Source organism: Halteromyces radiatus (assembly GCF_025201355.1).
Source record: "Halteromyces radiatus strain CBS 162.75 chromosome Unknown BX664scaffold_8, whole genome shotgun sequence".
NCBI lineage: Eukaryota > Fungi > Mucoromycota > Mucoromycetes > Mucorales > Cunninghamellaceae > Halteromyces > Halteromyces radiatus.
This window is the reverse complement of record NW_026251694.1, coordinates 1,063,493-1,079,119: the sequence shown is the minus strand read 5'-3', so window position 1 is coordinate 1,079,119 and position 15,627 is coordinate 1,063,493. Positions and strand designations below refer to the sequence as shown.

General features: G+C 33.5%; 7 protein-coding genes across 7 annotated transcripts; 5 read left to right on the top strand and 2 right to left on the bottom strand.

Annotated features, from left to right (window-relative positions):
* Nucleotides 1-1,002: 1,002 nt before the first annotated feature.
* On the bottom strand, nucleotides 1,003-1,694 carry BX664DRAFT_352820 (ubiquitin-related domain-containing protein; the record flags this gene model as incomplete). Its single annotated transcript, XM_051547687.1, has 4 exons — nucleotides 1,003-1,055; nucleotides 1,125-1,199; nucleotides 1,297-1,383; nucleotides 1,463-1,694. The coding sequence occupies 4 exons, from the start codon at nucleotides 1,692-1,694 to the stop codon at nucleotides 1,003-1,005; spliced, it is 447 nt and encodes a 148-aa protein (XP_051397253.1).
* A 579-nt stretch (nucleotides 1,695-2,273) lies between these two features.
* Nucleotides 2,274-2,907, top strand: BX664DRAFT_341073 (uncharacterized protein). Its single transcript, XM_051546931.1, has one exon. The coding sequence runs from the start codon at nucleotides 2,320-2,322 to the stop codon at nucleotides 2,590-2,592; it is 273 nt and encodes a 90-aa protein (XP_051397252.1). The 5' UTR covers nucleotides 2,274-2,319; the 3' UTR covers nucleotides 2,593-2,907.
* Nucleotides 2,908-2,929: 22 nt separating this feature from the next.
* BX664DRAFT_388650 (uncharacterized protein) lies at nucleotides 2,930-4,917 on the top strand. The gene is made up of 2 exons (XM_051549484.1): nucleotides 2,930-3,158; nucleotides 3,272-4,917. Exon 2 carries the CDS (start codon nucleotides 3,277-3,279, stop codon nucleotides 4,768-4,770), a length of 1,494 nt encoding a protein of 497 aa, XP_051397251.1. The 5' UTR covers nucleotides 2,930-3,158; nucleotides 3,272-3,276; the 3' UTR covers nucleotides 4,771-4,917.
* An 874-nt stretch (nucleotides 4,918-5,791) lies between these two features.
* Nucleotides 5,792-7,156, top strand: BX664DRAFT_199104 (uncharacterized protein). Its single transcript, XM_051540108.1, has 3 exons — nucleotides 5,792-5,941; nucleotides 6,021-6,484; nucleotides 6,572-7,156. Exons 2-3 carry the CDS (start codon nucleotides 6,026-6,028, stop codon nucleotides 6,980-6,982), a joined length of 870 nt encoding a protein of 289 aa, XP_051397250.1. The 5' UTR covers nucleotides 5,792-5,941; nucleotides 6,021-6,025; the 3' UTR covers nucleotides 6,983-7,156.
* Nucleotides 7,157-7,875: 719 nt separating this feature from the next.
* On the top strand, nucleotides 7,876-9,158 carry BX664DRAFT_268895 (uncharacterized protein; the record flags this gene model as incomplete). Its single annotated transcript, XM_051541024.1, has 3 exons — nucleotides 7,876-8,001; nucleotides 8,102-8,917; nucleotides 8,988-9,158. 3 exons carry the CDS (start codon nucleotides 7,876-7,878, stop codon nucleotides 9,156-9,158), a joined length of 1,113 nt encoding a protein of 370 aa, XP_051397249.1.
* A 1,044-nt stretch (nucleotides 9,159-10,202) lies between these two features.
* On the top strand, nucleotides 10,203-11,544 carry BX664DRAFT_302595 (Lactonase, 7-bladed beta-propeller-domain-containing protein). Its single transcript, XM_051542442.1, has 2 exons — nucleotides 10,203-11,215; nucleotides 11,331-11,544. Exons 1-2 carry the CDS (start codon nucleotides 10,232-10,234, stop codon nucleotides 11,436-11,438), a joined length of 1,092 nt encoding a protein of 363 aa, XP_051397248.1. The 5' UTR covers nucleotides 10,203-10,231; the 3' UTR covers nucleotides 11,439-11,544.
* Nucleotides 11,462-15,425, bottom strand: BX664DRAFT_285901 (uncharacterized protein). Its single transcript, XM_051541692.1, has 12 exons — nucleotides 15,039-15,425; nucleotides 14,910-14,939; nucleotides 14,166-14,185; nucleotides 13,467-13,503; nucleotides 13,252-13,374; nucleotides 13,029-13,169; nucleotides 12,846-12,962; nucleotides 12,563-12,763; nucleotides 12,399-12,461; nucleotides 12,235-12,332; nucleotides 11,812-12,175; nucleotides 11,462-11,744 (listed from the first exon to the last, which is right to left on the bottom strand). The coding sequence occupies exons 1-12, from the start codon at nucleotides 15,396-15,398 to the stop codon at nucleotides 11,619-11,621; spliced, it is 1,680 nt and encodes a 559-aa protein (XP_051397247.1). The 5' UTR covers nucleotides 15,399-15,425; the 3' UTR covers nucleotides 11,462-11,618.
* Between the last annotated feature and the right edge of the window lie 202 nt (nucleotides 15,426-15,627).

Below are 15,627 nucleotides of genomic sequence, written 5' to 3'. Positions count from 1 at the left end.
AACATAAAACAATGTATTAAACAATGATATTTATCTATTTTATGATTATTCTTTTTGTTTAGAGCATCTTAAACGCCATTGAGACCTTACAATGTTCAAGGATAACACTGTGAGAAAAGTTGTATTCGGTGATCCTGGTAGTATAAAATGGTGAAAAGTATTAATGTAAGTTATGTTTAAGGGTATTTTGAAATAAATAGGATGCTCATTATTTTTCATATTCTTTTATCTTTCTTTGTTTAAGGATTCAAGGTAGTGAACAGCAACTCGATCGTCTTTCACCTTTTGTACGGACGATATACAGACATCTATCATCGGTAGGAAAAGCTTGGATGGATTCAAAGAAAAGATGGACAATGACAATTATAGAAACGAGTCGCTTATTTGGATATGACAAGTGATAATAATAATAAACGACATTATCTTATCTTCTATTATGCTTGATCCTGTTTTGAATCGTTATTATCATATTCACGTGGCAGTTTATTTATTTTATTTTTTTTTTTTTTACTCTCTTACCATATTCATCATCATCATCGTCTTTTTTTTTTATTGTCGTTTGTATTACACATTTTATTCATTATTCTATTTTCATTGTTAACCACTATCTTTTACCATTATTATTTTGGAATTCTTTATATATTATTATTGTACATACAAAAAATAAAACATGGTTCATTCATTGAAATGGTTTATTAAATAATAATAATAATGATCAATGTTATACATTGTTGTCAGGCGTAGATATATCTATATTTAGATTAAGCATTGTCATTTATTTCGTATACAGCATCATTAGTACAACAATAAAAAAAAAGAGAGAGAGAGAGAAAGAAGGAGAACGAGAAACAAAGGAAGTTTTTATTACAAGAAAAAGAAAAAAAAAGATATAGTAAGGGTAAAGAAGATGTATATGTAAAAGAAAATATTATAAAAGGTAAATGAGAAAGATAAAGAATATAAAACTAGACTAAAAAGGGACATAATGATGAAGAAAGGAGACTACAGAATGGTACAACATTTACATCGAGAAATGGATTCAAGACTTTTCCTATCTAAATCAAATAAATAAATCAGGATTAGTATCAAAAAAAAAAATCAATCGTCATATTAATCTACTTTACCATCGTCAGTTTTCTTTATATATTGTCTTATCACCAAATGAACAATAGTAGCATGTCCACCAAGTAAACCATTATCTAAAATAAAGAGAAAGATGATGATTACTACTAATTATTATTTGTTTGTTTGTTTGTTTTTTCATATTTTTGTCCATTCTATTTTCTATAAATATACCTTTTAACTTTGAGTGATTATCCAAAAACTTGCCAAGGTATACAAATTCAATATTTTTGACGGAAGGAGGTAATTGCTCGGCCCAATCTATAACACTTATAGAGTCAATTTGTATGGAGAGGTATTTGGTTGATACTAATATATAAATATATTCATTTCTGTTTACCTTGAGGCCAATGATCCAATATGTATGACTTGACGGTATCAACAGTAGCGGAAGGATCAAAGTCAAATACATTGCGTTTCCCCGATACTAGAAGCATAGTTAGACGAGTCTTGTCGGAAGGGATATGTTCATCTGTAGATAAGGAAGTTGAATCGTCAGTCGAAGAACTATGGGGTATATTACTATCCATGGGTTCCCTTTCAGCCATGGGTAAAGGTTCAGTCGATGACATTATATATATTGTTGTTGTTTTTGTTTTTGTTGTTGTTGTTGTTGTTGTTGTTGTTGTTGTTGTTGTCGTGGTTGTTTTTTTTTATGTCGTCTATAAGATGTATATTAAACGTATATATGTATAAGTATATATATATATATATGTAGATATATATATATATAATGATTGAGAGAAGGAAAAAGAATGTACAAAGCTAAGAACAAGAAAAAAAAATAAAAGAAAAGAAAAGGAAAGGAAATAAAAAAAAAAAAAAAAAAAAAGAAAAAGAACCTAAGAGAGATATGTTGTTTTTGTATAGTGTGTGTGTCCACCACTTTCTACCTACTTGTCTCTTTTCGGGGGTTAAATCATTTGAGCTGCTAGAGTTTCCTTATTTGAGGAACTGGGGCCCGATCAATGCAACAATCAATACATAAGGTTGTGTTTGCTGAAACGAAAAACACTTAGGCAGAATGAAACCTATATTACTGCCAATCGGCTATTAAACGTATCCAATGATTTTATCATATAGAACAATAAGAAAAAAAAAAAAAACGAATGACTTTTTTTTATTTTTTTTATTTTTTTTTTTTATTTGATTTCTTTTTTTTTTTTACTTTTTTTTTTTTCTTCTTTCTTCTCAATAATGTCAACAACAAAAGATAATAGTGATCACTTAACTCATCCTCAAATGTACCGACAATCCATCAATCATTCACAATCATCAATTACAAAAAATCAATCAAAGAAAGAACAAATAATTTTTGATTGGAATAAAATGAATCAACAACAAGAACAAGGACAACAAGATTTATGGGATTTATATCCTCAATTGATTCGTGATATAGAAAACAAAGGTACACGTGAACAAGTAAAACATTTACATGATTTGGAAAACTCTCCTTCTAAACAACGATAGATTACCCTCTCTCTCTCCTTTATCACTTTTTCAACATTTTTCAATAAACATATATCTGTATATATGTATAATATGATATGATGATTTTTTGTTTTCATTTGTTTGAGAAGATATATAGGAGAAAAATTTGATAGAAAAATAAACCCTAAAAACGAGGGAGATTTTTTTTTTACCTTCTACTCCTTTTCTTTTAACCATGTTGTTGCCTCGTTTGGTCCCTTTCAATCTCCGTCGCATGAGTTAAAAGAGAAAGTTTTCTATTTTTCTCCTTTTCTTTCCTTTATTCCCCTTTTCTCACTCCTCATCAAGGAGAAAAATCATCCTTCAATTTTTTTTTTTTTTTTTTTTACCATTATATTCATTCATCTCCTTCCTTCTTACTGATATGATTACTCCCTTTTTTTTTCTACTAGAAAAAAACTTCTCCCCTTTTATTTTTACTATGTACCATCATTATACATGATTTTTTTTTTTTGATATATGTTGATTATACATACCAATGCGAATTATATCATACTCAACTCCTATATTATTCAATCTACGAAAAGCATGATCTATTCGGTATGGTAAGTTTAATCACTCTTTTTTTTTCAGTACAAAAATACAACAAAATCGAAAAATTCAATTTCTTTTTTCTCTTCCCATTTTTTACTTATACTTTTTTTTTTTAATATATTAGTAATCATGATACGTTCATCCATCATCACTGTATTACTTTTATCAACCTGCTTTCATTCTTTTTCTAGTATCGTTTCTGGTTTTGAAGCTGAAGATATTACTGCTGGGGAAACTGCTTTTACAAATGCGATCAGTGCCAATGGAGGTGTTCTCTCTTCTACTGGTACAGAAGAATTAGTCTCTGGTTTAGTTCCGGATGCTCAAAAGCTTGTAGATCAACTGTCAAGACGTGATGATATTGAAGAAACTGCAACAGAAGGTACAGGTGTCGCTACTTATTCTGATGAACCTTCGGGTAACGGTGGTGCCTTGAGTACAGTTACAGGAATCACCAATGCTGTTCTTCGCAAACGTCTTCTTGGTGGTTTAGGATTGGATGGATCTCAAGGCTCACAAGAACAAGGTACTGGTACTAGTTTAACCTCAGGATCAGGTGGATCTACAGAATCTGGAGGAGAAGAAACGGCGAAAGGTTTACTCAGTGAAGTAGGCTTACGTCGACGTGGTGGTTTAACAGGTGGTCTTACAGGTGGTTTACTTGGAGGTGGTAATAAAGCAACTACGAGCGATGTATCTTCTGAAGAACAAGGTGGCTCCCAGGTCTCCCTTATTGATCTTGGTCGTCGTGATGGATCAAAATTTGGTGCTGGTATTACTAGGGGTTCTCTTTTGGCCCTTCGTCGTCGTCTCCTTGAAGAATCAAACGCTAACACTGCAAATCAAGATGATGGTGGCATTGTTGACAACATTGTTAAAACAGTGGGTTTGGGTACCTCTCCTGGTGGTGTCTTACGACGTGATGTCAATACTGATGGTGATCAAAACCATAAAAGTGACAAGAAAGGCAACGAAAAAAGATCAAAGTATTCCCTGAATGATTCAATTGACAATCAAGATGGTGATGATAGAAAAGCTCGTGTGGAACGTCGATCAATGAACTCTATTCCCTTGGCATCTGGTGCCGATCGTATTGCTCGTGCTCGTCAAGGAGTAGTGGTGGACCCTGAACAAGACAAATTAGCCAAACAAAAGAGAGGAAGCCTTCTTCGTCGTAGTGGACATTATGCTCGGGATTATGCTGATGATAAACGACAAGCTATGGAAGATCGACGACAAGCTATGGAAGATTATCGAAAAGACCAAATGGAAGAAAGAAAAAAACTCGAAGAATTAAGACAGGATCAACTTGAAGAACAGAGAAAACTCGACGAAGAACGAGCAGAAGCTGGTCTATTAGGAAATACTGATATGCAAGAAAACACTGGATTACAAGGAAATACTGGATCACAAGGAAATGCCGGATTACAAGGAAATGTTGGATCACAAGGGAACGCTGGATTACAAGGGAACACTGGATCACAAGGAAGCAATGGCTCAACTCGTGTCTCTTTGATTAGTCTTCGTCGTCGATTACTCAATGGTGTGGTGGAAAAAGTGACAGGTGCTGTGGGACTTGATGATAACGTAAAACAAAGCCAGACTGTGGGTGTCGCCCCCTGAAGCCAACCTTTAGTGGAAATATTAACATAATAATATAGTAATAGTAGTAGTAGTGATAGGTTCTATATATATTTTTTATTATTATTATTATCATACCTTTTTTATTAATATTATTATTATTATTAGTATTTATTTACACTATAATTGAAATAAAGAAAAAATTGATTTATCTTTTTTTTTTTTTATGACATTTTATTTTATTTAACAAAAGAAATCTAAGGATAGGTAAAGTAAGGCGGGGTTTGATCTATACCAACGAGGTAAGTGGCCATTTTTATCCATTATCTTATGGAATTTATATTTAGGCCGTTTGTGTTCTTCTCATCATGGCATATTGACTTGAACTAAAAGATATTTATATATATATAGAAAAAAAAAAGTGGAAGGCGTAAATGATAATAGATGATGATTTAAGATAAAATTGAAAAGTGTATAAAGTGAATATATATATTAAACCTGTTTTTTTTTTTTTTTTTTTTTTTTTGTAATGGTTTTCTATTTTCTTTTACGTTGGTCTCCACAACTGAGATTGAAAAAACCTTAAATTTGAACCTAGTTTTCTTTTTTTTTTTTTTTTTTTACATCTCTATTTTTTTATTCTCTGTCTTTTCTTTCTTCCTTTTCTTTCTTTATTTTATTTTTCTTCTTTCTCTATAACATCATCATACATAACCCTCACACACAAGCGCCTACACGCACATTTATATAATAAAACAAAAAGTCGTGTAGAGTCCTGGCAAGATCAGATTATGCTCACCATCGATCTCTTATCCTTTATTTGATATCTTCTTTTCATCTATTACATTTTATCTCCATTCTCTTGAACCACTCACATTCCCTTTTGGTAATTGAAAAGATGATATTTGTTATTTGATATATAAATTGTTAGATAACCTGCTCATTATACTTTTTTTTTTTATTGTCTAGACAACTACCAGAAAATCTATTCTATATACATCCTTCTTTTTTTTTTCATCCTTTTTACGGCTTCGCACTTTTTTCTTTTTGTTACCGCGTCAAACAGAATACTTTTATTTACTTTATACAATATAATCTTCCCTTCTTCTTCCATTCAATCTCAATGCATCGACCCACTTTTATGCCTGACTTCAATATGAGAAGTGATGGTGATATTCAACAACCTCAAGCAAGAACTCAACCTCAGGGTCAGGTACAGTAATATATATATATATGTCATAATTGTCTAGATATTTTTTTTAACTGTCTTTATATATTACTTTTGTAGTTAGCGGCTATGATGCGTGGTCGTACGGATGATCATGATATTGGTATGACCTTGGATTTTGAACGTGCAAACAGTGCTCCTCCGACTGACCCATTATTGTATATGGACAAATCATTTCTGGAAGGTGGATTCTCTGCGGCTGACCCAACGTGGAAAAATCAGGCTCCTATTTTAGATCCGACTCCATCATCTCGTCAAGCTTGGCCAAATAGTACCGGTAGCACTACTACTACAACAAACACTACTACCATTAACACTAATCACAGCAATCATAGTAACAATAGCTTTGGTTTATTGGAAAAGGATCGATATACATCATTTGGAAATAACAGCAATGACAGTCTCACTGGTGATTATGGTAATAACAAGGATCATTCCGCTGTTTGGAATCAATCTAATCCGGCTTCTGCTTTGGTGTCACCTCAACTAAACGAATCATTTTCTACAGGAACTAGTAACACTCAAATGGTAAATAAATAAATAAATAAATAGAAAGGAAGCATAAGGGAGAAAGGTTACTTAATCATTTTTACTTATCTATTTTCAACCTTTTAGATTCCAAGATCTCATTCTCCTTTTACCTTGCAACAACAACAACAACAACAACAGCAAGTCGGACGTAGTGCTGGTCAATTAAAACAAAATGCTAGTTATCGTTATTACTCATCTGATACCTCCTTTGGAAATGATGACTTTGCTCCTGTTACCTCCTTGAATCCTGATTTCTATGGTACAAACAGCGTTCTCACCACCTCACCACGCATTCAACAACAACAACAACAGCATCGGTTCAATATGTCACCACCTCCTCGTGCCAATTCTACTCCTCCATCTAATATTCAACGTGATCACATACCTGACAATTACGAATATGAACGTCTTGTTTATGGCACTAATGCTTTGTCACTCAATCCCAAGGTAGGTTTATTTCCATGTTTAATTAAAAGATCGATGAATGAATATTAAACATTATGTTTTCTTATTTGTAGGATGATCTGAATACACAACAACGGTATACACATATGATACGCCAACATCAACAACTTTCTCATCCAACACTTGACAGTATTGACACCGCTAGCAATTGGAATCAACAAACAATGCGCAACAATATCATGTCACCAGGTAGGAAATGACTTTTTTGAAATGAAAGAAAATATTTACAAATCCTTTTTATTTATTTATTTATCATAGTTCCAGGTTCATTTGATACTGATTTCATTACTGATTCTCCAACCACACCAGCGCATTATTATGGAGGGAATGGAAAAGTACCTGTTTTCGGTTGGGATGATGCCAAGGATACTTTATTTATGGATGGTCAACCAGGCAATGCTCAGCAACAAGCACAACCACGTCAACAACGACCTACCATTGGGAAATATCCATCAACACCATCATTTGCGTTAGGAGATCATGGACTCCGTTGGCCAGCAAATGAAGTATCCAACGATTCATTATTACGTGGACAGATACCCATACAACCGCAACAACAGCCTCAGCAACGTTTCCCAGTTTCCAACCGTTCAACAGATGAGTACATGATGCGACAATTACAGTCTCGTCAACGGCAAATCCTTTTACAGCAGGAACAAATTATGCTTCTAAGGGAACAGATGTTGAGACAACAACAACAACAATATCAACAACTTCAACAACAACAACAACGTCAACCTCATCTGCCTTCTCCTCCTCCTCATCTTCAGGTTCAACAACAGCAACATCATCAGCAGCAACAGCAGAAGCAGCAACAGCAACAACAACAACAACAACAACAACAACAGCAACAACAAGATTTACTGATGCGTTACGGTCCAAGTGGTAATGTGTTACCTGTACCTGGTCGTGCTAGAATACCAATGACTGAATCCATTAGCACACCTACTAGTATCTCCTCTACTGTCTCTGTGGACATTATCCCTATTATTCGCAGCCCATTGTTGGAAGAATTTAGGAACAATAAGAATAAGAAGTATGAACTCAAGGTAAATAAAGAAAGAGAAATAATAATAATAAAAAGAGATAAAGTTAGTTTTCTCATCCGATTTCTTTTTTTTTATTTTTTATTATTATTATTTTTATTAGGATATTTTACATCATGTGGTTGAATTCAGTGGCGATCAACATGGATCACGATTTATACAGCAAAAATTGGAAACAGCAAATAGCGATGATAAGCAAATGGTGTTTGATGAAATCCTTCCCAATTGTTTACAACTGATGACAGATGTGTTTGGCAATTATGTGATACAAAAATTATTTGAACATGGCAATCAAGCCCAAAAAACGGTATTAGCTCGACAAATGGAAGGTCATGTATTATCTCTTTCTCTTCAAATGTATGGATGTCGTGTGGTACAAAAGGCGTTGGAACATGTATTGAACGACCAACAAGCAGTATTGATTCGGGAACTCGATGGCAGTGTATTGAAGTGCGTCAAGGATCAAAATGGCAACCATGTTGTACAAAAAGCCATTGAACGGGTGCCTGCGGAACATATCCAATTTATCATTGATACCTTCCATGGGCAAGTCTATCATCTAGCCACTCATCCTTATGGTTGTCGAGTGATCCAACGTATGTTTGAACACTGTCCTGAAACTCAAACATGTCGCTTATTAGACGAATTGCATCGTGGAACAAATCAATTGGTACAAGATCAATATGGAAATTACGTTATTCAACATATTTTGGAGCATGGCAGTTTGGAAGACAAATCTCAAATCATCAGTAAGGTCCAGGGACATGTCCTTCAACTCTCGAAACACAAGTTTGCTAGCAATGTGGTAGAAAAATGTGTGGCCTTTGGTGGAAAACAAGATCGTTTGGCTTTGATCGATGAAGTATTACAAACACGTAGTGATGGCACCTATCCTTTGATGACAATGATGAAAGATCAGGTATAGTATTAAAAATACCAAGGTCATGGATGTATATATTGACATTATCTATATTTGATTACATACATAGTATGCCAATTATGTTGTTCAAAAAATGTTAGATGTAGTAGATGGTCAACAACGTGAAGTTCTTGTTAGTAAGATCAAACCTTATTTGCCAGGTCTCAAGAAATATACCTATGGAAAACATTTGATTAGCAGTAAGTCCTTTTTATATTTTGATTTTTTTTTTTTTTTTTGAATGATTCTTTTGACTCTCTTCTTTTTTTTTTTTTTTTTTTTTTTTGATCAGCTTGCCTAGAAGTGGAAAAACAGCTATTGTATGAAAAGGAAAATAGTGATGTGGAACAACTCTCTGTGGTCAAATCTTTAAAAAATACCCAACAACAAGAAGGCACCATTATCTAAAGACAATTTTTAGGAAAGCAAAGAAAACTTGGATATCTTTTCTTTTTTGGTCTTCTTTATCATTCTATTTTTTTATTATTATTATTGTTATCAATCACTACTCCTTTTTTTTTATTTATTATTATTCTTTGTCTTATATCAGATGTTTGTGCTTTTATTTATTCTTCATTTGTAGAATAGTTCTCCACCTTCTTTCCATCATTATCATCTATCTCTTTGTTCATGTTGTTAGTTTCTCCCCTCCATTTATCTGTATACTTCTTCCCATTCCTTTGTGGTCCATAATTTTTTTTACCCATTCCAAACATACACTACTACTACTACCTGTGTACATTCTTTCTCTGTTTACTTATGTACTCTCTTTTCCTCTTTCTATTTCACTATTGTTTCCTCCCTTTTTATTTATTTTATTTATTTATCTATTTATTTAGTTTTTTTCTTGATACTATCCACTTCTAAATATGCATTGCAATAAAGTTATTTTTTTTTTTTTACAACATCAAAAAAAAAAAAAATAGATTAGAACTTCCAATGGATTACTATGAATACCTTTAGAGATAGCTGGTAACTTGACACCTTTTGTTTGGTGGTATCCATCTAATAAATAACTGTTTCATCCATCTTGAAGTATATCCTTATAACATTGTAATCGTGAATTTATCATTATAGAGTTTCAATTATCATCTACTGCATCCATCACTACATTCATATTTTTTTTTTTTTTTTTGCTCATTATTGGCATAAAGAAAGGGGGTTCTGTTAGTGACCCAATCGGGCTAAAACTGAGATGGGGAAGTCAATTTCAACCAATCGCGAGATTTCTTGACTGAATATCAAGCAATTCGCTTTTTTTTTTTTTTTTTTTTTTTTTTTTTTTAATTCTTTATTATCAACACATTCATCAACATGACCATTCTACCAGTTTATGTTTCTGGATATACACGACAAAATGGTAAAGGGATTTACTCGTATTTATTCGACACGGATACTGGTTTGTTAACTAATCAACAACTAGTAGCCAACAGTGAAGCACCATCATTTATCACCATTCATAGAGAAAGTGGGCAACTTATTGCTGTGAATGAAACCAATGAATATCAAGGACGACAGGGTACAGGGTATGTATCTGCTTATGCACGCGATCCTTCATCTGGTGCATTACAACTCTTAAACACACAATCTTCAGAAGGGGCGGATCCATGTTACGTGACGGTGGTGCGAGATTATTGTTTGGTGAGCAACTATACTGGAGGCTCTGTGGTGGCGTTCCCTCTCAGTCATGATGGGTTGAAACCAGCAAGCAGTGTTATGGATTTGGGCAAGAGTGGAATACAAGCAACACAAGCAAGACCCGACCGACAAGAAGCTCCACATGCACACGCAGTAGATGTAGATCCTATTGAACAAGCACTTGCCATTGTGATGGATTTGGGTAGTGATCGTGCTATTGTGATTCCTTATCATCATGGTGAATTGAAACAACCATTACAATCATTTAAATTCCCCGATGGTGCTGGTCCTAGGCATATGGTGTTTGCTCCCAATATGCGCAGCTTTTGTTATGTACTTGGCGAACTTGACAACAAGGTTTACATGCTGGAACTCAATTTGCGCAACGATGATGATCAACGATTCCATTTGATCCAACAGATCAGTGCTTTACCTCCTGATGTTGTCTCATCTTCCGATATGCTGGGTGCCGAAATCAAAATCACACCCAATGGCAAGTTCCTCTATGCTACTATTCGTGGTCATGACTCTATCTCGGCTTTCTACATCGATGATCGTAATGGCAAGTTAACTTTGATCGATAATCAATCTACACGAGGTCAACATCCACGGTACTTTGTCATTGATCCAACTGGTCATTATCTCTTGTTGGCCAATCAGGTAGATCATTAAAAAAAAAAAAGCATGGACTGGAAAAAGATAATCATGAATTGAACGAAATACTAATCTCTTTTTTTTTTTCCCTCCCTTTTCTGTTGGTGTATTAATGATCTAGTTCTCTAACAACATAGTGACATTCAAGATCGATCAAGATTCTGGAAAGTTGTCCCATATACAAACCATCGACCACCCTGAAGCCACGTGTATCCAATTCTGGTTGTAGTAGTATTTAGAATAGTTAAATGGTCATGATTGTATCTTTATTTTTTTTTATTATTATTATTCACAATAAATATATATATAAATCAAGAGAGAGAGAGAAAAATAATAAAAAAATGAAAAGATGTCTTGGAAGAGAGTGTTATCCAGAAAAAAAAAAAAAGATAATCATCTACCGACTATACTATTGCCTATATTGTGGTTGTCCTTGAGGATGTGGTAATTGTTGTTGATGCATTTGTTGTTGTTGTTGTTGCTGCTGCTGTTGTTGTTGTTGTACATTCATCAACTCTTGCATTCGTTGTTGTGTCTAGTTCCAAAAAGTAAAATGTTAATTTATCGTGGTAAACTCCCTTTTTTTTTTTTCTTTCTCTTACCTTGGCAGTGAGATAATGGAACACAGCTTCCTTGACCCATGATTGTTTATAAAAGTCGGTTTGACGCATTTCTTCTAGATTCACTTTACTTTCACCAAGTATGACCTCCAAATCTCTTGCCTGACTAGCGATCCATTTGTTGATGAATTCTACAGGATGTTTGGAAAACTGTAGCAAAAAGTCACGTTTAATCTTTGAATTGTTGATGCTTTGTACACATTGGACAATCTTATCATCTAATTCCATGATTTGCTTTTGTGATTGTTGTGATGATACTTGATTGAGCATCTTTTGTCGGATTACACTGTCTAATTCCACATCTACATCAAATGCTTTTGGACATTGATAGCTTTCTTTATCCACTCTAATCAACATAACAAGAGTCAGTAATTTCACATATTGAATTCGCTTTTCTCTTCTTACCGAATGGTATAATTCAAAACAATTGGATCAGGGCGAGTCAAATGTTGATTGATCAAATCAGGTAGTGCAGAAAAATGGACTTGGCGTGTCCCAAATAGCTAACATTTATATAATAAGAAAGAGTTTGAACCAAATCAAAGGAATACATTTAAATTATTTCTTACCTGAGCCAAAGGAGGATTGCAATGTATAATACGTTTATCTTCATTGTCTTGTAATTTATGATTCTATATTGATAAATGAGAATATCTATATAGTTAATCTTTTTTTTTATCCTAACCATCTTCATTAACCATTCCATCTATTTTTTTTATTGTTTTGTTTTTACCTTGATATAATTCCATAGTTCCATGATAATGCGAGGTTTTGTATCCAATTTGATGTTGATCAGATGTGCCAAACCTTCACTGAGCTTGAACTTTTGTGGGTTGTATTCAGGGTCTAAAATAATACGTGCGTTGACATTCATATCACCAGTTCGTTTGATTTCTACACCATCATATTCTGTTGCATCAGCTTGTTTGTGCCACTAGGTCAAAAGTCAAAATTAGTGATCTGTCTCTCTTTTTTTTTTTTTTTATCTATATATATATATATATATTTCTCTTTACCTCGATAATATTTCCTTCAGGATATAGATTGGGATCACGATCCAATTCCACCACAATGGATCGAAAGAAAGATGTGAATTTTTGAATAGGTTGAGCTTTCTTTGTTGGAATGACAGGCTATAAAAAGCGAATAATAAAGTATTAATCTATCTATACCATTTTAGTTAATATTTTTCTACTTACATCCAATAATCGTCCTTCTATTTTCAGTGTCCAAGAAGGAGGATTGCCTTTGTTTAAATCAAACGAATTTTCGTCCTCAGTACGGGAACTAACTTGATCGGCAGATGTGTTGGAGAGAAAGATTCGTAAAGTACGCATAACCTAGAATTAAAGAAAAGAAGGAAAAACAATCAATTATCCTTTCTTTGTTATCATACTTCTATAGAAACTATTCTCTATCTACCTTGACGGGTTTTCCAATTGCTTCTTGCACGTCTAAACGTTTTCGCATAATGGTCGCGTCCAGTTTCTTTTCGAATTCACTAAGTTCTGTATATAATGCGGATTCAGGTACGAAGGCCTCAATCTAATATAATAATGAGATAAAATATAAATAAACAAATGGTGATTTTATGTATAGATGTTGTTTGTCGATTCATTTATTTTTATTTATTTTACCTTGGGAGGCATATTTCGATCAGTAGGACGTTTTTTTCTAGAATGAATAAAGGAAAAAAAAAAAACACAATTCATAACATTAATATCACAGAAAAAAAAAACATTATCCTCTATTTTGTTTGTCTTCTTATTTACTTGATGTGTTTGGCAATGGAATCACCTTCATTTTGTCGTTTCCTAAATTGAACTGCATTGGACGCAGCTAGCCCTTGTTGAGGCATCATCATGGGTTGTCCTTGTGGATTTTGTTGGTACATATTATATCAAACGAGTATCGAACCAAGGAGAAAGGTTGAAAATAATAATCAACTTGAAAGAATAAGAATATATGAGTTAAAGAAAGAAAAAAAAAAAAAAGTTGAAGCGGGAGACAAATTCAAATGAATCCAGCGAGTGACTGGTCGCTCCGATTACTATATATGGATATCACATTGAAAATGAATACTTCCTGATGGATGAAATACTGTAAAACAACTGATAGTGGAATCTAATAATGATGATGATGAGGCGGTACGAGATTACCATATCAAAGAAGAAGAAAAACATTTTAATAATCCGAATAATCAGTTATCGTACATGCACTGTTATCAGCCTAACGTTGTTAAATCATAAAATAGAAGATGTGTGTCGGTAACATATTTATTATACAGTAATACATAATCAGATGCATTATCATTACCACTGTTGGCTCTTCATTACCGATGACTGTTATTAGTTTCCTATTGATCATCATCATAGAAACCACAATTACAATTACAATATTACTATATATTACTGTGTTATTTAAAGTAAAACAAATAAGCAGAGGCATGATAGTAGTGTAAGATTTTCATATTGTAATTAGGATTATCATTTTTGTGATAAATACATTCTATTTTCCCTTTCATAAATTATTGACCATTCATCAGGATGCCTTCTTTCTATCATACGTTAAATCAAGTTTCTTTATTGATTTGATAATATTCAAGTTGGTATAAATAAACATAAAGATACTAATGAAGATATAAATTGGACTTAGTTCAGAATACAGTCATTAGAGCAAAACAGGCATAAAATAGACCAACAGGATAACCGACCAAAAGACGTTGATCTGTCATACGTAGAGCAGTAGTAAACATAGCAGAGCTTGACCAAGTACACCAGAAAATACTAAGTACAGAAAGAACAAAACCTACTACACCACCTAATTTCAATACTACACTGAATCCACTGAGCATCACCATGGGCAGTAAACAATAACCAAGTACACTAGCAGTACGAGAACCATCCACACCATCTTCAGACATCAAATTTAATACCAAATAGATCGATACTACACCAAGAACACCGACACCATAAATATATTCAAAGTGTACTTTACCAGAGAGCATCAAAAAGATCCCAAATAAAAAGATATAGTAAAGGTCCTGCTAGGTCAGCATCGTCCATAATAGTTTCTGATACTTTTTGAAAAGGATTCAATACCGTCAAACTCTATAAGAAAAATGTTATCATACAAGTAATGGTACAGTAAGTAATAATAAAAATAAAAAAAAAGAATAAGACTAACGTAAGAAAACAATATTGACTTACCTTGGCTTGTATATGTTGTAGATTAATCCCAATTTCTTCTAATAGAGGAGGTTCGTCTTCAAAGCCACCAGTTCCAAATGCACTCCAAAATCCTCCAGATTGTCCATAGTCAAAACCAGATCGCATGTCACCAGATGGTACTGCTGTTCCACCCATTGATGAGGTAGAAGCTCCTGTTTGATGAAGAGAAGTAGTTGCTGAAGGATTAGTAGGGCCGTAGTAAGATGAAGAGGTCATATAAGAAGGATCGTTATAGTTGGACGCGTAGAACTGTAATCCGTCACCATTGGATGTTGCCGTATTATCATAATATCCAGTGTTCTTTTGGTCAAAAAGCACAGAGTGAACAGGTTGACTCATTCTGTATATATATATAAAATAGAAAATAAGAAAAGAAAAGCGATGGAAAAAAAGAAACGTGGGCGAGTAGCAGTTTCTTAACTTTTTTTTTATGATTAAAATTCCGCACCGAGATATTTTTGAGATTTGACCAATGAATAAATCATCCCTCATTTGTATAAATTGATTAACATTGATTTCAATAAGGATGAAATAGTAGTAAAATGTCATTGCTTTGGTATGTAAATTG